General features: G+C 45.4%; 1 protein-coding gene across 1 annotated transcript in view; it reads left to right on the plus strand.

Annotated features, from left to right (window-relative positions):
- Window positions 1-22,003, plus strand: part of LOC124613802 (atrial natriuretic peptide receptor 1-like) — a 459,276-nt gene that overhangs the window by 251,095 nt on the left and 186,178 nt on the right. Inside the window, exons 10-11 of the mRNA XM_047142525.1 lie at window positions 5,705-5,881; window positions 19,324-19,495. Coding sequence (XP_046998481.1) covers window positions 5,705-5,881; window positions 19,324-19,495 — 349 coding nt within the window. The remainder of the gene's footprint in view (window positions 1-5,704; window positions 5,882-19,323; window positions 19,496-22,003) is intronic.

A 22,003-nucleotide genomic window follows, 5' to 3' on the forward strand; every position in this document is an offset into this window, starting at 1 on the left:
GTGTGTGTGTGTTTGAGTGTGTGTATGTATGTATTTGTGCGTGTTATTTTATTAATATTATTAATAATGTGTTAAATATTCTGTTGGACGGCGCTGATCTGTCTACAATAACTCTGAATATTAAGCCACACCCATTATTGTGTTATTAAATACTGGTGACGCTATCTCGTTTTTTCCACAACGCAAATGATTCCTCGACTTCCTCCCGCCCCCGCACCAAACACACACCCACGTACAATTCCAGATTAAGAACTATAAATTAAATCTAGTTTATAAGTTGTTGGTCTCATTTCCTTCGTATTGACACTTCCTCAACTTCCTTTCTGGAGCGCGGCTAGTATCTCTTTGCAATGGATTATGCAAGAGCTACGAACTGTAAGTCAGGTCAGCCGGCTGTACGGTTTCCAACTAGTAATACAATGGTTAGGTCTTTAATCGTCACTCGTTTGCATGGCTTTAGTCTCACGTAGGTCTTTTTTTACCGTGGGAGTTTATTTACCTATTTAATTAACATGACAATTTTAGAGCGATCATGCCCTATGTTGTATATAACAAGGTATTTTACATTTTTTGCGTTACATTTATTACGAGTCGCATGCTATTAGCTACATCTAATATGCAACATACTTAATGTTTAGTAATTATTAAGGAATGAAGGCAAGGGCACACCTCCAGTTTAGAATTGCACTTTATTCTAAAGATTACTTGGCGCATGATCGAAATAGCTTTGGTTTCTGATACAGGAATATTGTGAGCAACGACGTGACAACAACTTGCGAGCGTTAGTGGAACAGATGTAAAGACGATGTTGTGACGGTTTCTGGCCACAAAGAAAGTAAGCATTCTGAGTCACGCTCCTAAAGGTTGCTTATCTCGCATGACCTTGAATTTTATCTCACTTCAGGGTTTTGGGGAGACTAAATGCGCTGGCTGCCGATTGACTGTGGCTGACAGAGGGTGTTTCAAGATAAAAGATCTTTAAATACTGTAAAAACGATGAAATCCTTAAATTGCACTATTAAAACGATATTGTGACAGCGTAAGTGTAAAGTGTCAACACATTTTCACAAATTTAAGTATCCTGTAGCAGACCGACGCCGATTAAGCAAACAGGAAAACTCTACGCAGTAAATGTTGTGACTTGGCGAGGCAGCCAAGCCACTATGAGGTAGCCGAAAGGCACGCGTTTAAGCTCACGCAGGCTGGCGTGAGGTCTGGAACAGTTAAAGGAGTTGAGTCTAGTAAAAAACGTACGTAGCTTCTGGAATACTTAACGTTAATCGATAATTGGTGAACATCGGTCTGACGGTACATGCATCACAAGATAAATAGCAATTGATAATGGCGCATTGCTAGGTCGTAGCAAATGACGGAGCTAAAGGCTATGCTAACTATCGTCTCGGCAAATGAGAGCGTAATTTGTCAGTGAACCATCGCTAGCTAAGTCGGCTGTACAACTGGGGCGAGTGCTAGGACGTCTCTCTAGACCTGCCGTGTGGCGGCGCTCGGTCTGCAATCACTGATAGTGGCGACACGCGGGTCCGACGTACGCTACCGGACAGCGGCCGATTTAAAGGCTACCACTTACCAAGTGTGGTGTCTGGCGGTGACACCACAGTAAAGGTTGAAATCAAAGAAAGAGCTCCACGGTAGGACTAATTCGAGTCTATAGTTGCAGCGACGCCGACGTACAGAGTGAATGAACATTGTGGTGGTGTCACTTTGGACTTTCACCACAACGCAGTCTAAACAGGAAAGAGATCGTGCATAAACGCCAACGATGATTACGTAAACCATCTTCCATAATAAGTAATTTACCTGGTCATTAGCAACGGTAACTCATTTCTTATCACACTTATAAATATTATTATTATTTATTTATCGTACGGCAATACGGACACATAAGAACGAAACAGACAAATCATGCCCAAGTACTTCGGAGTTTTATTGTGCCTGAGGATGGTGTTTTCAAATCGAATGTTGAACTCCTTTACAGAGAGTTTGTCGTTGAGATGGAAGCAACTAACCTCTGTTTTGGAAGCATTTGGTTAAGTCTCCACTTACGGAAATATTCAGCCATTATCTTCAGCTCGTTGGTTAGGATGTCCTCAGATGCTTCAATTGTGCTACATCTTGTAGCGAGGGCCCAGTCGTCAGCATACCCGAACTGTCTTGATTGTGATTCCGGCAGGTCTGCAATAAAGAAGCTAAACAGCAGTGGTGCGAGCAGTGATCCTTGTGCTAAGCCATTCCTTAGTTTTTTGATGAAACTGTAGTCAGTGCCCTACACTTTCATCTCGATCACGCTGCATAATGTTATGATTTCTCTTGTAAGTACGTACTCCTCACAAACAACGCAGGTTTCGGGGTTAGACAAAAATGTGGAAATACAGCAAGACGTGCATCCTTGCACGTAATTTCGGACGCTAGCCGAGCGTGTTGGTTGCGCTGCTATATTTTACCACGAGCAACATCTGCACAATGACTTCAGTACGATTCAAGTGCCAGCAGTGGCCAGAGCTGTGCTCTGTGTTGCTGTGAGTGCATTATGTTGGAGGTAAGTGAATTCAGACGTGGGAGAACTGTCGGCGTTCGTATGGTGGGAGCTGACCATAACCACGGTAGCCACAGTGTTTCTTGTTTCAAGAGACAACGTATCGTAGATATACACTCCTGGAAATGGAAAAAAGAACACATTGACACCGGTGTGTCAGACCCACCATACTTGCTCCGGACACTGCGAGAGGGCTGTACAAGCAATGATCACACGCACGGCACAGCGGACACACCAGGAACCGCGGTGTTGGCCGTCGAATGGCGCTAGCTGCGCAGCATTTGTGCACCGCCGCAGTCAGTGTCAGCCAGTTTGCCGTGGCATACGGAGCTCCATCGCAGTCTTTAACACTGGTAGCATGCCGCGACAGCGTGGACGTGAACCGTATGTGCAGTTGACGGACTTTGAGCGAGGGCGTATAGTGGGCATGCGGGAGGCCGGGTTGACGTACCGCCGAATTGCTCAACACGTGGGGCGTGAGGTCTCCACAGTACATCGATGTTGTCGCCAGTGGTCGGCGGAAGGTGCACGTGCCCGTCGACCTGGGACCGGACCGCAGCGACGCACGGATGCACGCCAAGACCGTAGGATCCTACGCAGTGCCGTAGGGGACCGCACCGCCACTTCCCAGCAAATTAGGGACACTGTTGCTCCTGGGGTATCGGCGAGGACCATTCGCAACCGTCTCCATGAAGCTGGGCTACGGTCCCGCACACCGTTAGGCCGTCTTCCGCTCACGGCCCAACATCGTGCAGCCCGCCTCCAGTGGTGTCGCGACAGGCGTGAATGGAGGGACGAATGGAGACGTGTCGTCTTCAGCGATGAGAGTCGCTTCTGCCTTGGTGCCAATGATGGTCGTATGCGTGTTTGGCGCCGTGCAGGTGAGCGCCACAATCAGGACTGCATACGACCGAGGCACACAGGGCCAACACCCGGCATCATGGTGTGGGGACCGATCTCCTACACTGGCCGTACACCACTGGTGATCGTCGAGGGGACACTGAATAGTGCACGGTACATCCAAACCGTCATCGAACCCATCGTTCTACCATTCCTAGACCGGCAAGGGAACTTGCTGTTCCAACAGGACAATGCACGTCCGCATGTATCCCGTGCCACCCAACGTGCTCTAGAAGGTGTAAGTCAACTACCCTGGCCAGCAAGATCTCCGGATCTGTCCCCCATTGAGCATGTTTGGGACTGGATGAAGCGTCGTCTCACGCGGTCTGCACGTCCAGCACGAACGCTGGTCCAACTGAGGCGCCAGGTGGAAATAGCATGGCAAGCCGTTCCACATGACTACATCCAGCATCCCTACGATCGTCTCCATGGGAGAATAGCAGCCTGCATTGCTGCGAAAGGTGGATATACACTGTACTAGTGCCGACATTGTGCATGCTCTGTTGCCTGTGTCTATGTGCCTGTGGTTCTGTCAGTGTGATCATGTCATGTATCTGACCCCAGGAATGTGTCAATAAAGTTTCCCCTTCCTGGGACAATGAATTCACGGTGTTCTTATTTCAATTTCCAGGAGTGTATACCGCATATAAGGTAAGTGGAAAAATATGTCACAACGTGGACGTATGTGTTGAATAATCGTGACAAAAGGTCATCGAAGGACATTGCGACGAAAAATAAGACGACGGTTGCTTCAAAAGTAACAGCAGAACTGAATGTAGAACTTGCGAACCATGTCGGAACCAATTCCAGCACCACTCATCAATGATGCTAATACCCATAACATAACACGTGGTGCTGAAACCATAAGATCACGACTATGGAGCAATCGAAGAATGTTATTTGGTCACGTGAGTCTTGTTTGACGCTGTTCCCGACTTCTGTCCACGATTGCGCCTCAAGATTGAACCTTGGCTGGAATTTGGTGATGATTTGGTAGTCTATGAGCCATACGGTTATACTGTAAGGTCACATTACTGCCGTTTTGGATGATCAGGTCCATCCCATGGTACAATGTATTTTCGCCAATGCTGATGCTGTTTTCTAAGACTAAAGGGCTCCGGTTCACACAACTCGCACTGTCCAGGTCTGGTTTTGTGAGCACATGATTGAACTGTCGCATTTCCCCCGAGCTTCATAGTTCAAAAATGGTTCAGATGGCTCTGAGCACTATGGGTCTTAACACCTGCGGTCATCAGTCCCCTAGAATTTAGAACAACTTAAACCTAACCAACCGAAGGCCATCACACACATCCATGCCCGAGGCAGGATTTGAACCTGCGACCGTAGCGGTCGCACGGTTCCAGACTGAAGCACCTAGAACCGCACGGTCACACCGGCCGGCGAGTTTCATAGTCATCAGGTCTCAGTATTAGTGAGCTTCGTGGTCTGCTTTGAGAGAAGAGTGTATCTCCATGGTCGTTACCTGAGATTGTCACTATTTAGCAGGAAGTATGGTTTAACTACTTGTTTTTGAACGAAAAATCCTGAGAAAAGTATATGGTCCCGTGACAGATTCACAAATAGGCTAATGGAAAATTCGAAAAAAACAATAATTGAAAGAGCTTTACGCACAGCCTGACATTATAAAAAGAATAATAAGAAGAAGGTTGACCTGGGCTGGACATGTAGCAAGGATGAATTAAGGGAGGACACCCCATGATGTGTTTCTGGGAGCTGTAGCTGGAAGGAGATACTGAGGACGACCGCGGACAAGATGGAAGGGCAATATTGAAAAGGACACCGAGGACATGGGGCTAGGGGCGGGCGAGTGGTGGCAGGAGGCTTGCAATCGGGAACGGTTGAGGAGCAGTGTGGAAGAGGTATATGGTCACTAAGGCCCAAGCCACGGATAAGTAAGTAAATAGTTTAAGATTTCCCTTTGAAAACCATACCGATCCTCTGTTTATCGATTCCTGGTAGTTGTTTTGAATGTCAACGTGTTTCCTTTACAATATTACCCATGGCAATCTGTGTTATTTTCAATGTTTCTATATTTTTGTCCAGCCCACGCAAGTGCCGGGGAAGTCAATATGATCATGTTAGAGACTGAACAGTATTTTGTGTTAATAACAGTGCTTCCAAAGGTATTTATTCTTCCTTTTTTCCCTTACGAACCACTGGATTTATTTTCTGCTTAGCCACTCTTCCACGTCGCTAGCTGAGTGTTTACAGGAACGTGTGCTGCTGCAGATGAAGGACCTGCACCACGACCACCTGGTGCGCTTCCTGGGCGCCTGCGTGGACCCGCCCAACTGCTACCTGCTGACCGAGTACTGCCCCAAGGGCAGCCTGCAGGACATCCTGGAGAACGAGCAGATACAGCTCGACTGGATGTTCCGCTACAGCCTCATGCACGACATCGTCAAGGTGATAGTCCACTTTCAAATGTTTTCTGCATGTCAGTAACAGCAGAAGTACCTACTGCTGTAAACTATTAGCAGTAGATCACTGACAGTTTCTTGGATTAGTGATGATAAGGTTTATATTCAGCTACGATAAAATAACAGTGTTCACTTAATGTGTCTCAAATATACAGGGTGTTTCAAAATGAATTTCAGGGTTTTAAGACATTGTTACATTTAACTTACAATTATAAATAATAGATCAAACTAAACAGCAAATTCAGACAGTTTAGCTTGTATACCTGTGCCCCACGTGATGAGTGGAACGACCAAGAGTGACTGAATAACACGCTGAACGTGTGAGAGTGTTTCTGCATTGCCGCAAGAAATCAGTTAGGAAGGCTAGTCGTGAATTAGCCGTTCCACTGAGGTCTGTGTAGACAATTTTAAGGAGACATAAGTACGTCCTTATCACCTGCAGTTGTTAAAACCTCTGAAGCCTACAGACTACGGTTTCCGTGCCCACTTTACAGACGAAGTGTCGCTGGGTTATCATGAAGATATTCTGGATCGTGTCATCTTCAATGATGAATTGACGCTTCATCTAACAAGGGAACCTCCCCATTGCACCCCCCCTCAGATTTGGTCATAATTTGGCACAGTGCAGAGGCCTTGAAAAACTGAACACAAATCAATCGAGAAAACAGGAAGAAGTTGTATGGAACTATGAAAAAAATAAGCAAAATATACAAACTGAGTAGTCAATGCCCAAGATAGGCAACATCAAGGATACTACCAGCCCAGGAGTGCCGTGGTCCCGTGGTTAGCGTGAGCAGCTGCGGAACGAGAGGTTCGTGGTTCAAATCTTCCTTCGAGTGAAAAGTTTACTTTTTCATTTTCACAAAGTTATGACCTGTCCGTCCGTTCATTGACGTCTCTGTTCACCGTAATAAGTTTAGTGTCTGTGTTTTGTGACCGCACCGGAAAACCGTGCGATTAGTAGACGAAAGGACGTGCCTCTCCAATGGGAACCGAAAACATTTGATCGCAAGGTCGTATGTCCACCGATTCCTCTACAGGAAATCACGTCTGATACATCCTATACGACACTGGTGACGCCATGTGCGTCACATAACAGGAATATGTTGTCGACCCACCTAACTTGTACACTTGGCGAATGGGTAAAAAGATTCTTCTACCTTGCCCGATTTAGGTTTTCTTGTGGATGTGATAATCACTCCCAAAAAAGTGATGACAACATAAGAGTTTGTCACATAAACTACAACAAATGAATGCAACAGTTTCACAGTCGCACAGTTTTCCCTGTGCTCTATCAAAACATTTGTTTTTAACGTTTTCAAATTTTTCCGTTTAGGTGTAGCGTCCCCATACTACGGCGCAGTTACCTCGCATCGGACGGACGGACGGACGGACAGATAATAATTGTCTGAAAATAAAACTTTTCTCTCGAGGGAAGACTCGAACCAAGGTCCTCTCGTTCCGCAGCTGCTCACGCTAACCACGCGACCACGGCACTCCTGGGCGCACAATTGCCTTGATGTTGCATATCTTGCACATGGACTACTCACTTTGTATATTTTGCTTATTTTTTTCATAGTTCCACACAACTTCTTCCTGTTTTCTCGATTAATGTGTGTTCAGTTTTTCAAGGCCTATCCACTGTGCCAACTTATAACTGAATCTGAGGGGGGTGCGATGGGGAGGTTCCCTTGTAAGTGGAAAACTGAACAAACAAAATTTCCACATCTTGCAGTCAGAAAATTCCTACTACATGGTACACATGACACGAGTCTACCCTAAATTGAACATTTTTTGTGCCGTATCCCATTCCAAAGTGTGTGGGTTTTTCATTTTTGATGAAGCAACTGAAACTGGTATTTCTTACCTTGATGCGCTAGAACTATTGCTCTTTCCTCAGGTCGAATAAACTGAACCATAGAACTTTATTTGGAGGAAGATGGTGCGATGCAAGGGACGGACGACAGAGCTTCTTTTGCGTGACCTCCATGTTCTGACGCCACGCGATTTTTACCTTTGGATGTTCATAAAGGGTAATGCTCATGTGCTCCCCCTATCAGCTGATACACCCCACTTTAGAAACAGCATTGTAGGAACTATTCCTGCAGACACACTGAGCAACGTTTAGGGAGCACACGCCTATTGGCTCAGTGTATGAGAAAATGGTGCCTTACCCACTGAACGGCTGTAAGAAAAACTGTTTGATTAAAAGCTGCTTGTGAGGAACTGTAAAAAAAAAAGGCTTCTGGGAATCTATAAATATGGAATCAAATTGAGATTCCAACAAATTTGTTTTGAAAATTAGTATCACTTACGACACCCCACAAAATAATGAATGGAAAAAGTGTACTACATTTTCGCTGTACACCCAATAAAAATACAGAGTCGGGCATGGAGTTGTAGATTTTAACTTCTTTAGTTCTTCACAACACCTTTTGCAGACAATATCCATATACACCTCTGAATGTACCTGCAAAATTACATCATTGTATGACACACACTTCGGGCAATACAGGCAGGACAATGTTTTATACATGACAGTTCTGTTCTTTAAAGGAATCGAGATGAGAAACTTAATTACACTCATGCTCATAAATTAAGGATAATGCTGATACATGGTGAAACAACGCTCTGCTGGGCGGTTTGCGGGTTTAGATCACCTCGGGCTATGACCATGTGGTGCGTTTGACCTGTGGTCGTCGCACGGTGGCGCTGGCAGCAGTCCACATACGCAGAGGTGTGTTGCTGCATGTCAGAGTACGGTGAAGCGAGTATGTGTGCAGACGTTTTCAGACGTGATATTGGTGACTGTGTGTTGAAAATGGCTCAAAGAACACACTGATGACGTTATGAGGGGTAGAACACTAGGGCGACTGGAGGCTGGTCAAACACAGCAATTCGTAGCACGGGCCCTCTGTGTGCCACAAAGTGTGATCTCAAGATTATGGCAACGATTCCAGCAGACATGAAACGTGTCCAGGCGCTACAGTACCGGACATCCACAGTGTACAACACTACAAGAAGACCGATATCTCACCATCAGTGCGCGCAGACGGCCACGGAGTACTGCAGGTAGCCTTGATCGGGACCTTAACGCAGCCACTGGAACAGTTGTCTCCAGACAGTCTAAAGACGACTGAACAGACATGGTTTATTCGCCTGGGGATCTGCAAGGTGCATTCCTCTGACCCCGGGTCACAGGAAAGTCAGTAAAGCCTGGTGTCAAGAACACAGTACATGGTCCTGGAACAGTTGTCCCAGGTTATGTTCACAGACGAGTGCAGTTGCACGAGGTGCGACAATAAAGTAATGAGACTGATGTAAAAAAAAATGTTGCTTACGATATTAGTCAAGTTTAGTGTTGTCTCCTACGAAGTAGTTTCCTTCTGATTGCACACACTTTTTCCAGCGCATTTCATCTTCTGTAATATCCTCCAACACCCTCGTCACAACATTTTGGACATCTTGTGTTGCTTGGAAATGGTGTCCCTTGACTGCCCTTTTGACTCTTGGAAATAGAGAAAAGTCGCATGGGTCGCTATCTGTTGAATAAGGTGGCTGTGGTAGTACTGAAATTTGTTTTGAAGTTAAGAACTGGTGTACTGACAGAGCATATGGGATTGCGCATTACCGTGTTGCAGAATCCAATTATCAGCAAAGTTGGCACGGACACGAAGACCTCTTTTACGAAGTCTTTCTAAAATTTCTTTGTAGTAATATTGCTTAACTGTTTGTCCTGAGGCACCCACTCTTTATGAACAATTCCCTTGGAATCAAAGAAGCACACAAGCATGCATTTCACTTTTGACTTTAGCATGCGAGCTTTTTTTGGTCTGAGTGATCCCTTTGAGCACCATTGCGAACTTTGGCGTTTTGACTCTGGATCGTACTGAAAAAAACCAAGCCAGACGGTGCGGCCGAGAGGTTCTAGGCGCTTCAGTCTGGAACCGCGCGACCGCTACGGTCGCAGGTTCGAATCCTGCCTCGGACATGGATGTGTGTGATGTCCTTCGGTTAGTTAGGTTTAAGTAGTTCTAAGTTCTAGGGGATTTATGACCTCAGATGTAAAGTCTCATAGTGCTCAGAGCTATTTGAACCATTTGAATTTGAGAAAACCAACTTTCATCACCAGTGATAACACGGTTCAAGAATTCTGGATTGATTTCCGTTTGCTCTAACAGATCGGCTGCCACACTTTTCCATGTTTCTCGCTGTTGTGATGTGAGATTTTGGGGACCATTTTTGCACAAATCTTTCTCATACCGAGATCTTCAGTTATTATTAGACGAACCGTTTCTCGATTGATGTTCAGTTTTTCTGCAATCATTCTCACGTATAATCTTCGATCAGATCGTATGAGTTCACGCACCCTGGCCGAGTTGACATGCGTCCATGAGGTTAATGGTCGTCCACTACGGTCTTCATCGTCAACATTCGTTCTGTCTTCACTAAACATTTTATGCCAGCGGAAAACTTGAGCTCTTGACATAACTTCCTCTCCAAAAGCCTTCTGAAGCTTAATGTAAGTTGTCGTCGCGTTTCCACCCAATCTAACGCTGAAATAAATGGCTTACCACTGCGCAATATTATGCGGTTCCATTTCTGTGACGAGAGAAACAAACACGTGTTAACTTATTACAACACAACTCACGACTGAGCAGTTGCATCGATGTGCTGCTTGGACTAGAAGCAGCTTATAGACCAAGGTCAAAGATATTGTGCCTACGGAAACCTGCAGGGTTGCCACATCTTGCAAAGAAAATCAGTCTCATTACTTTATTGTCGCACCTCGTAGTCTGAACAGTGATTCTTGCCGGGTTTTGGTTCAAATGGTTCAAATGGCTCTGAGCACTATGGGACTTAACATCTGTGGTCATCAGTCCCCTAGAACATAGAACTACTTAAACCTAACTAACCTAAGGACATCACACACATCCATGCCCGAGGCAGGATTCGAACCTGCGACCGTAGCAGTCGCGCGGTTCCGGACTGAGCGCCTAGAACCGCTAGACCACCGCGGCCGGTCGCCGGGTTTTCATCTGGCGTGAAGCAGGAACCAGATACCAACCCCTTAATGTCCTTGAAAGGGACCTGTGTGGAGGCTGTGATTTGATGGTGTGGGGTGGGATTATGATTGGTGCACGTACAACCCTGCATGTCTTTGACAGAGGAACTGTAACACGTCTGGTGTATCGGGATGTCATTTTGCACCAGTATGTTCGCCTTTTAAGGGGTGCAGTGGGTCCCACCTTCCTCTTGATGGATGATAACACAAGGCCCCACCGAGCTGCCATCGAGGAGGAGTACCTTGAAACAGAAGATATCAGGTGAATGGAGTGGCCTGCCTGTTCTCCAGACCTAAACCCCATTGAGCACGTCTAGGATGCTCGCGGTCAACGTATCGCTGCACGTCTTCAAACACCTAGGACACTTCAGGAGCTCCGACAGGCACTGGTGCAAGAATGGGAGGCTATACCCCAGCAGCTGCTCGACCACCTGATCTAGAGTATGCTAACCCGTTGTGCGGCCTGTGTACGTGTGCATGGTGATCTTATCCCACATTGATGTCGGTGTATATAGGCAGGAAACAGTAGCGCTTTGTAGCACATGTGTTTCAGGACGCTTTTCTCAACTTATCACCATTAACGTGGACTTACAGATCTGTGTCGTGCATGTTCCCTATGTGCCTATACTATTAGCGCCAGTTTTGTGTAGCGCCACGTTGCGTGACACCACATTCTGCAATTATCCTTAATTTATGAGTATGAGTGTAGTTATTATATTAGGGGAGATCAAAATGTTTTCATTCGAAAGCTCTGAAGTCCAGACTCAGTATGCTAATCAGACAAAGCGTCATGAGCACTGAGGCAGTCAAGCAATGGGTTGAAGTTACTCGTTTCGTAGAACACCGTGTCCTGGTGCGTGAAGAGGTCCGTAACTGCCTGGTGTACATCCCCGTACGACAGGAATCGTCGAATCGCGTGGCGAGAGATCAGGAATACAGGACGGATGTTCTTGCGTCCGTAATGGACGAAGCTGGCCTCCCAGGTCGACCAGCGCCTGGTGTCGAACCGACACCAGCACGGAACTTGGCACATCATTCTACAACGGTAGTTTTTGCCGGGCATGCTGCGCCATACACATTCTTCATTCTCCGATGGATGTCTCCGGTGCTGGTCTTCCGGCAGCCAAGAAAAGAATAACGGCACGTTGACCCCATTTGGAGCATTTGGCAATTACGTTGCCATAGTTCACGTTTCCGCATTTACTGCACGTACGTCGCCACACTGTTCCCTTCCCTACACGTCGGTGCTTATATACCCGCATCGGTGTCGCGATACGTGACATATACGCTGTGGCGACACCCTCATACGGAGTGTTTTTAATCGCTCCTCGTACAGGGTGTTTCTAAAATGAATGTAGAAAATGAAAGGGCCACAAGTTACTTTCACTTATAAAAGCGCTAGGCATCCAACTCGCAATCCGAGTCAAAATAGTAGCATGTATTCCGGGAAGGACAACACCACGGCTTTTTTCCGGAATGTATGTTAAGTCCTATAGTGCTCAGAGCGATTTTCCGGAATGTGCCGGATCTCAAACGTGTTGCGTTTGTGAGTGCAGAGGCCTGTTTGATACCATGTCGCACAGAGGGCGGCTATTGTGCACACTGCAGAGTCTGGTTCGCCCTGCGTCAGTGTGTCAACAAACAGGGACACTCTCAGGTTTGGTATTGTGCGGAGCGTACACGAAATGCAACGCTTTTCGTAGGTGGAAAGGGCATTGGACTGAAATGGTCTCGCTGCTCAACAGTTGTACGTTCAGTAGTTTCCAGTCGTCAAGTGCCAGATCCACGTACGTTCATCGCCATCCACGCGTCACTAAGAGTGTGAACTGTTTGCTGACTTGGCGTCGTAATGGTGCGTGTGCGTTTAAGACTTACATCGAAACCCAACGCATTCAGTTTGTGACACGGACGCAAGGCCCGTCTGATGTGGTCATCAGCGCACGGTGCATACCTCAGACTTTGAGGAGGAGATGTTAGCACTGCTCCAAAACACGCCCACAACTGAGTGCTGCTTGAGATGTGGGTGTAAGCTGTTCCAATGTCTGGCGTGTGTGTGTAACGAAGACGATTTGCACCCTTACCGCCTTCAACGTTCAGGCCCTTAACCCACAATATTTTCCGCTTCACAATGACTTCTGCCAGAGGTATTTTCAGAAGTGTGCCACTTATCCTGAATTCCCAGGCTTTGTGTTTTTAACGGATGAGGCATCATTTACAAGGGACGCAGCGTTCAACAGCCAAAATCAACACGTGCAGGCTCAGTGAATTCTGCATTCCACCTCTGTTCATGGCTATTGAGGGTGCTTCGCTGGCAACGTTTGGGCTGGTTCGGTAGGCGATAATCCGATTGATTGAAACATGCCCCCCTGACACTTGAATGCAGATATTTAATGTTCTTAAGGGAAACACTGACAGAGTGTCCTACTCAGTGTTAAACAGGACGTGTCATACCAACAAAATGATGCATCTGGGTACTTCGCTCGTCCGGTGCAAAATCACTTGTATGAGACCTTTGGTGAGAACTGGATAGGATTGGGTGGACCGGTGGCATGGCCAGCACGTTTCCCCAATTTGGCACCCTTGACGTTTTTCATCTGGAGTCACATGAAATCTGTTGTTTGCGAGACATCTATCTACACGGATGGAGACCTAATAGCATGAATTATGGCCACCTGTGATGCAATCCTCACTTTTCCAGAGGTATCTGAAATTGTGTGACAGTCACTCAGGCCTCGCTGCAAGGCGGTACTTTCAAGCTGGTGGGTGTAATTTCGATCAGTTCTTGTGACTGCTTGAAAATATAGATCATGAAATGTCAATCCCACCTTTCCTTTACCTTTACGTCAGTAAGAAATTGAAAACGTTATCCTGAGGATCTGCTACTATGTCCACTCGGATGGCGGGTTGTATGCCTAACTTCCCAGCTGCACGCGACTCAGTTAAAAGACGCCCATCGCCGAATGCTGAGGAGTGTGGACATGGCTTGGTATGTGAAAGTTGCTTATTACGATCCACTCTGTAAGCCCTCTCAATTTTGGGGTTTCGTACCTCATTCAGTAGAAACATTAACCTTGTAAAATCACTTTGTTGTCCGTCTGTCCGTCTGTCTGTCCGACTGTTAAGACCCACATATATTTATTTAGGAAAGGGTACGTGGATCAAGCTGAAATTTAGGTCACGTTCTGAGGTCATCGTCCCCTTTTTAGTGTGGAACATTTAAGCTTCTAAGTCAATGAAGTCCAAAGATACGACCATTTATGCCACATATTCGATCCTGGCAAACTCACTCATCTCAATCTGTTGCGCACTTCTCATTGACCTAGAGTAATGAAATTCGGCAAGAACCAAGGCTCAACAGTACAAATAAAGAAAAAAGCGAATATTGATGATCTGTAATTGTTGTTCTCTAGAGACTGGTTCTTTACAGATTGGTTTGACGCAGACGTCCATGCTACTCTATCCTGGGCAAGCAATCTTCGAGTAATTACTGCAACCTATATCTTTCTGAATCTGCTTACTATATTCATCTCTTTGTTTCCCTCAACGAATTTTACCCCACACGCTTCCCTACAGTACTAAATTGGTGATCCCTTGATGCCTGAGAACTTGTCCAACCAACCGATCCCTTCATCTAGTCAAGTTGTGCCACAAATTCCTCTTCTTCCCAATTCTGTTCAGTACCCCTCATTAGTTACGTGAGCTACCCATCTAATCTTCAGCATTCCTCTGTAGCACCACGTTTAGAAAGCCTCTACTTAAACCTATACTCGATGTTATTAAATTTCTCTTCTTCAGAAACGCCTTCCTAACCATAACAAGTGTGCATTTTGCGTCCCCTCTGCTTTGACCATCATCAGCTATTTTACTTCCCAAATAGTAAAACTCATCTACTACTTTAAGTGTCTGGTTTCTTAATCTAATTCCTTCAGCGTCGCCTGATTTAATTCTACTACATTTCGTTATCCTAGTTTTTCTTTGGTTGATTTTCATCTTATATCCTCCTTTCAAGACACTGTCCACTCCGTCCACCTGCTCTTCCAGATCCTTTGCTGTCTCAGACATAATTACAGTGTCTTCGGCAAACCTCAAAGATTTTCTCTCATCTCCACGGGTTTTAATGTCTACTCCAAATCTTTGTTATGTTTCCTTACTGCTTGCTCAATATACAGATTGAACAACATCGTATATAGGCTACAACGCTATTTCACTCTCTTATCAATCACTGGTTCCCTTTCGATCCCCTCGAGTCTTACAACTGCTCAAAAATGGTTCAAATGGCTCCAAGCACTATGGGACTTAACATCTGAGGTCCTCAGCCCCCTAGACTTAGAACTACTTAAACCTAAATAACGTAAGGACATCACACATATGTATGACCGAGACAGAATTCGAACCTGCGACGGTAGCGGCAACTCGGTTCCGGACTTGAGGGCCTAGAACCGCTCGGCCACAGAGGCCGGCTCTTATAACTGCCATCTGATTTGTATACAAATTGTAAACAGCCTTTCGCTCTTTGTATTTTACCCCTGCCGCCTTTAGAATCTGCAAGAGAGTATTCCAGTGAACATTCTCAAAAGCTTTCTCTGAGTCAACAAATTGTAGAACGTAGATTTGTCTTTCCTGAACCTATCTTTTGAGATAAGCAATCTGTAATGATTGTTGTTGTGGTGTTCAGTCTAGAGACTGGTTAGATGCTGCCCTCCACGCTACTCTATACTGCGCAAGCTACTAATTACTGCAACCTACATCCTTCTGAATATGATTGGTGTATTCATCTGTTGGTCTCCCTCTGCGGTTTTTACCCTCCACGCTGCCCTCCAATACTAAATTGGTGATCCCTTGATGCCTCAGAACATGCCTTACCAACCGATCCCTTCTTCTATTCAAGTTGTGCCACAAAAACCACTTCTCCCCATTTATATTCAGTACCTCCTCGCGAGCCTTTCTTCACAGGAACGGGTATGGAGATCAAACTGAAATTTGTGTCAAATACTAAGGTCCATCGTCTCTTCGCGGTGTAAAAAAAAAAAAAATATTCTATGTTAATGCAATCAAGAGATATGGCCACATCTTTCATGCATTTTGACACATACAAACTGACCTATATATGTACATCTACGCGTACGCTGTGTGATCAAAAGTATTCGGACACCTCCAAAAACATGTTTTTCATATTAAGTGCATTTTTCTGCCACCTACTGTGTGGTACTCCGTATCAGCAGTTATTAGAAATAGTGAAAGAGCAGAATAGAGCGCTCCGCGAACTCACGGAATTCGAACGTGGTCAGGATATTGGGTGTCACTTCTGTCATACGTATGTACTCGAGTTTTCCACACTCCTAAACATACATAGGACCACTGTTTCCAATGTGATAATGAAGTGGAAACGTGAAGGGACACGTGCAGCACAAAAGCGTACAGGCCAAGCTCGTCTGTTGACTGACAGAGACCGCCGACAGTTGAAGAGGGTCGTAATGTGTAATAGCTAGATATCAATCCAGACCATCACATAGGAATTTCAAACTGCATTAGGGTCCACTGCAAGTACTATGACACTTAGGCGGGAGATCAGAAAACCAAGATTTCATGGTCGAGAGGCTGTTCATAAGCCACATATCAAGCCGGTAAATGCCAAGCTACGCCTTGCTTGGTGTAAGGATCGTAAACATTGGACGATTGAACAGTGGAAAAACGTTGTGTGGACTGACGAATCACAGTAGACAATGTGGCGATCCGATGGCAGGGTGTGGGTATGGCGAATGCCCGGTGAACGTCATCTGCCAGCGTATGTAGTGCCAACAGTAAAATAAGGAGGCGGTGGTGTTATGGTGTGGTCGTGTTTTTCATGGAGTGAGCTTGTACCCCTTGTTGTTTTGCGCGGCACTATCACAGCAGAGGCATACATCGAAGTTTTACGCACTTTCTCTCTTCCCACTGTTGAAGAGCAATTCGGGGATGACGATTGCATCTTTCAGCACGATCGAGCACCTGTTCATAATGCACGGCCTGTGGCATAGTGGTTACACGACAATAACACCCCTGTAGTGATCTGGCCTGCACAGAGTCCTGACCTGAATCCTATAAAACACGTTTGGATGTTTTGGAACGCCGACCTCGTGCTAGACCTCACCGACTGACATCGATCTCTCTCCTCAGTGCAGCAGTCGGTGAAGAATTGGTTGCCATTCCCCAAGAAACCTTCCAGCACCTGACTGAACGAATGCCTGTGAGAGCTGAAGCTATCACCAAAGCTGAGGGTGTACCAACACCATATTGCATTCCAGCATTACCGATGGAGGGCGCCACAAGCTTGTAAGTCATTTTAAGCCAGGATCCCGAATACTTTTGATCACATAGTGTATGTGGGGCCATGTGGTTTAGCAGTGAAGTACATGCATGGACCCGAGATTTCTCGGGATCGAATGTCGGCCGGATCACAGGGTTTCGGTATTCGTTTTAACCTAGACTTCACCACTCAACGATAACGGTACAAGAAGTCGCCAGGAGCAATACGTGGCTTAGATTCTACTTTGAACATTAGGTTCACTTTCGCCAGTTGGATAACTGGGTTGGCTAGGGACACACGCAAGTCGCCGAAGTGGCGTCCATAGAAAGAGTGGCACACGGCCATTGAGCCACAGGATTCTAATACAAGTATTATCATCTATACACATAATTAATTTGTATGGAACCCACATAGCGCAATTCTTAGTCACATTGTCATGGATTTTCTTACACTCATTTTAGAAACATTCTGTATAACTCTCATTGTCGGCACTGTACGGCACCAATATGAAGTTAAAATTATTATTTCTATTTGAAGTGCAGATACTGACCGTGTTACATGCCACTAGAACGAAATTCCACAGACTCAGTCACAAAACTGATCTACATCTACATCTACATGGATACTCTGCAAATCACATTTAAATGTCTGGCATAGGGTTCATCGAGCCACGTTCACAATACTCTATTATTCCAATGTCGTATAGCGACCGGAGAGAACGAATACCTATATCTTTCCGTACGAGCTCTTATTTCCCTTATTTCATCATGGTGATCGTTTTTCACTATGTAGGTCGGCGTGAACAAAATATTTTCGCATTCGGAAGAGAAAGTTTGTGATTGGAATTTCGAGAGAAGATTCCTCCCGCAACGAAAAACGCCTTGGTTTTACTGATGTACATCCCACATCCTGTATCATTTCATTGACGCTCTCTCACGTATTTGGCGATAATACAAAACGTACTGCCCTTCTTTGAACTTTTTCGATGTACTCCATCAATTATATCTGGTAAGGATCCCAGCACGAGCATCAGTATTCTAAAAGAGAACGGACAAGCGTAGTGTAGGCAGTCTCCTTAGCATATCTGTTACACTTCGTAAGTGTCCAGCCAATAAAACATTTTCTATGTGTTCCTTACAGTTTAAGTTCTTCTTAATTGTAATTCCTATGTATTTAGTTGAATATACGGCCTTTAGATTTGACTGATTTATCGTGTAACCAAAGTTTAACGGGTTCCTTTTAACACTCATGTGGATGACCTCATACTTTTCGTTATGTAGGGTCAACTGCCAGTTTTCGCACCATACATATATCTTTTCTAAATCGTTTTCCAATTCGTTTTGATATTCTGATGACTTTATTAGTCGATAAACAACAGGGCCAAACAACCTAGGATGGCTCCTCAGATTGTCTCCTACAAATACTTTATACAGATAAGGAACAGCAAAGGGCCTACAACACTACGTTGGGGAACGCCAGAAAACACTACTGTTGTACTCGATGACTTTCCGTCAAAGTACCGTGATCTCTCTGAAAGGAAATCACAAATCCTGTCACATAACTCAGACGATATTACATAGGCACGCAATTTCATTACAAGCCGATTGTGTGGTATATTGCCAAAAGCCTTCCGGAAGTCTAGAAATACGGAATCAGTTTGAAATCCCTTGTCGACATCACTCAACACTTCGTGCGAGTAAAGAGTTAGTTGTGTTTCAGAAGAACGAATTTTTCTAAATCCGTGTTGACTGTGTCAGTAGATTGGTTTCTTCGAGGTTTTTGGCTCTGAGCACTATGGGACATAACATCCGAGGTCATCAGTCCCCTAGACTTAGAACTACTTAAACCTAACCAAGCTAAGGACATCACACACATCCATGCCTGAGGCAGGATTCGAACCTGCGATCGTAGCAGTCGCGCGGTTCCGGACTGAAGCGCCTAGAACCGCTCGGCCACCACGACCGGCTCTTCAAGGTTATTCATAATGTTCAAACACAATATATCTACGCCTTACGCAGCTGTCGTGTCGAGGCGATTTGTTCCGTTGCTCACTGTAGCTGCTCACCTTTGGTTTCAGGGCATGAGCTACCTGCACGCGAGCGACATCCGCTCGCACGGCAACCTCAAGTCGTCCAACTGCGTGGTGGACAGCCGCTTCGTGCTCAAGATCACCGACTTCGGCCTCCACTGCCTGCGCGGAGGCGTCGGCGACGAGTCGGATGACCAGGACTCGTACGCCTACTGGAGGCGTGAGTACACCAAGACAGGCACCTGTCTGGCACCGCCGGCACCGGCTATCGCGTAGAGCTGTTAATTTCTTATTGCCGTAGCGCAGTTTTATTGCAGATTTCGTGCTGTAACAGCACTTCTTCTTCCACGTAGAGGGAATTGCATATTCTCCGGACAGGATTCTCAGAGCAAAAGAACTTTTTCTGAGAAAGTTCTCATTTTAATTTGAATAACAAATTGGAAGCATAATCTCTGACGAGCGATTTGTTCCCATCTACCTGCCCTCCTTCTCGAGAAGTACATTACTGGACATTAAAATTGGTACACCAAGAAGAAATGCAGATGATAAACGGGTATTCATTGGACAAATATATTATACTATTGTAAGGAGTCAGGCAAATCCAACACCTTCCATGAAAACCCTGACATGATAAGCAAATCCAGCAGTATGTCACATAGCTCCGAATAAATCGTGACATTAAATTAACCAAAGTAATACGAGTAACGAGTGAGCAAATGGAATACCACAGACTAACACAAGAATGCCTGAATGCATGTCATACCTTCCCACCGTGAGACAGACGTAGTTCCGAGGGGAGAAACGAGAACAGAAGCCGAGAGCAGAACCGTGTTAAGCTAGAAGGCACTACGATAAGGGACGGACACCCACGTCGCCAGCTAACCGCTAGGACCACCCTCCAGCCCATGTTAAAAGCTAGAGCCCTCCAGAAGAACAGTATAGATCTTACGATAACACTAAAAGGGCCACACCAGCCACAAGTTTCAGCGTGAGACTTTTTCGCGTCTCTGTTACGTTGCAGATTTTAAAAACATTGCCCCACCACGAAAAGTATAACGTTTCTCATTGGATAGACAGAATTTTTGTAGGCGGATCTTAAGGTTAACATTGAGACCTTGATTGGTCAGATGAAAACACAGCCAGATAGTTTTTTTTTAAACCAACTTTGGTAAATTTTAGTAAGGAGAAGTTAGAGATGAGTTGCTTCGGAGACGGTGAGGTGAGCGGAGCTGTGCTGCCCGCCGCCCCCTGAAGAACACCGACAAGGTAATGAACGCACGCGATGCCGCATTTTTGAGCGCATAAGGCTTCGCTCACAACTGCAGAAGTCTCATTTAGCTACATCCCCTTTTTACGTAATACTAGTGTCGATCGTCAATTCCCATTTGCTACGTAAGTTAAAATCTCAAACGCGATGATTTTTCTGTTATACAATTACTGAGAAGCCACATCAGCCACTGTAATTTACGACAAGTTAGATAAGTAGATAATTGAGGGTCACTGTAGACCATTTTGATAGCTTTCTCTTTTGTGAAACTTAATTTAAACCTAGATTATAGATGTGATATGGCATAGGTCATCCTTCGATCCATTATAGAACTTGGAAACCCATTCAGGGAATATTCGTTCACATTTTTGTTGAACGCAATTGGTTTTTATCATCCTGTATTAAAACATTTCCTTCTATAAATAGTGCAATTTATAAAGAATGTTTTGTCAGTAGAATAAAATTTCCAGTGGTAAACTTAATTGCTTTTTCGACGTTATTTTACCAGCTAACTAAAAATAGGAAAGCCTTGAACCCCTTCCACAAAATTTAGTTAGTATTAAGATTCTTTTACAGGGAGTGCAGTGGAGCTGACGCTGAAATCATTAAGTATTTGGTTATATCACCGCTAGTCTCACTGAACTCTTCTGAACTCTACATGTCATGTGTGGTCTGGCGTCTCCTTACCAGCAACAGGTCCCAGGTTCAAACTAGTCAATTCCCTAAAAAACACGCTCAGAGCGTCGTTGCGCGAAAGTGGTAGGGAGGCACGACTTAGAACAAACAGAAACCACCCAGAATTTTAGACTATTACTGACGTGTGATTACATTTTCACGCAATTTGGGTACATAGATTCTGAGAAATCAGTACCCAGAACTATCACCTTTGGCCGTAATAACGGCCTTGGTACGCCTGGGCATTGAGTCAAACAGGGCTTGGATGGCGTGTACAGGTACAGCTGCCCATGCAGATTCAACACGATACCACAGTACATCAAGAGTAGTGACTGGCATATTGTGACGAGGTAGTTGCTTGGCCACCATTGACCACACGTTTTCAATTGGTGAGAGGTCTGGAGAATGTGCTGGCCAGCATATCAGTCGAACATTATCTGTTTCTATAAAGGCTCGTACAGGACCTGCAACATGTGGTCGTGCATTATCCTGCTGAAATGTATGGTTTCGCCATTCGTGCACCCAGGTTCGTCGTTGAGTACGCCATCGGAGGCGCTCCTGTCTGTGATGCAGCGTCAAGGGTAACCGCAGCCATGGTCTCCGAGCTGATAGTCCATGCTGCTACAAACGTCGTCGAACTGTTCGTCCAGAGGGTTGTTGTCTTGTAAACGTCCCCATCTGTTGACTCAGGGATGGAGACGTGGCTGCACGATCCATTACAGCCATGCGGATGACATGCCTGTCATCTCGACTGCTAGTGATACGAGACCGTTGGGATCCAGCACG

The sequence above is a fragment of the Schistocerca americana genome, chromosome 4, assembly GCF_021461395.2.
Source record: "Schistocerca americana isolate TAMUIC-IGC-003095 chromosome 4, iqSchAmer2.1, whole genome shotgun sequence".
NCBI classification, from domain to species: Eukaryota; Metazoa; Arthropoda; class Insecta; order Orthoptera; family Acrididae; genus Schistocerca; species Schistocerca americana.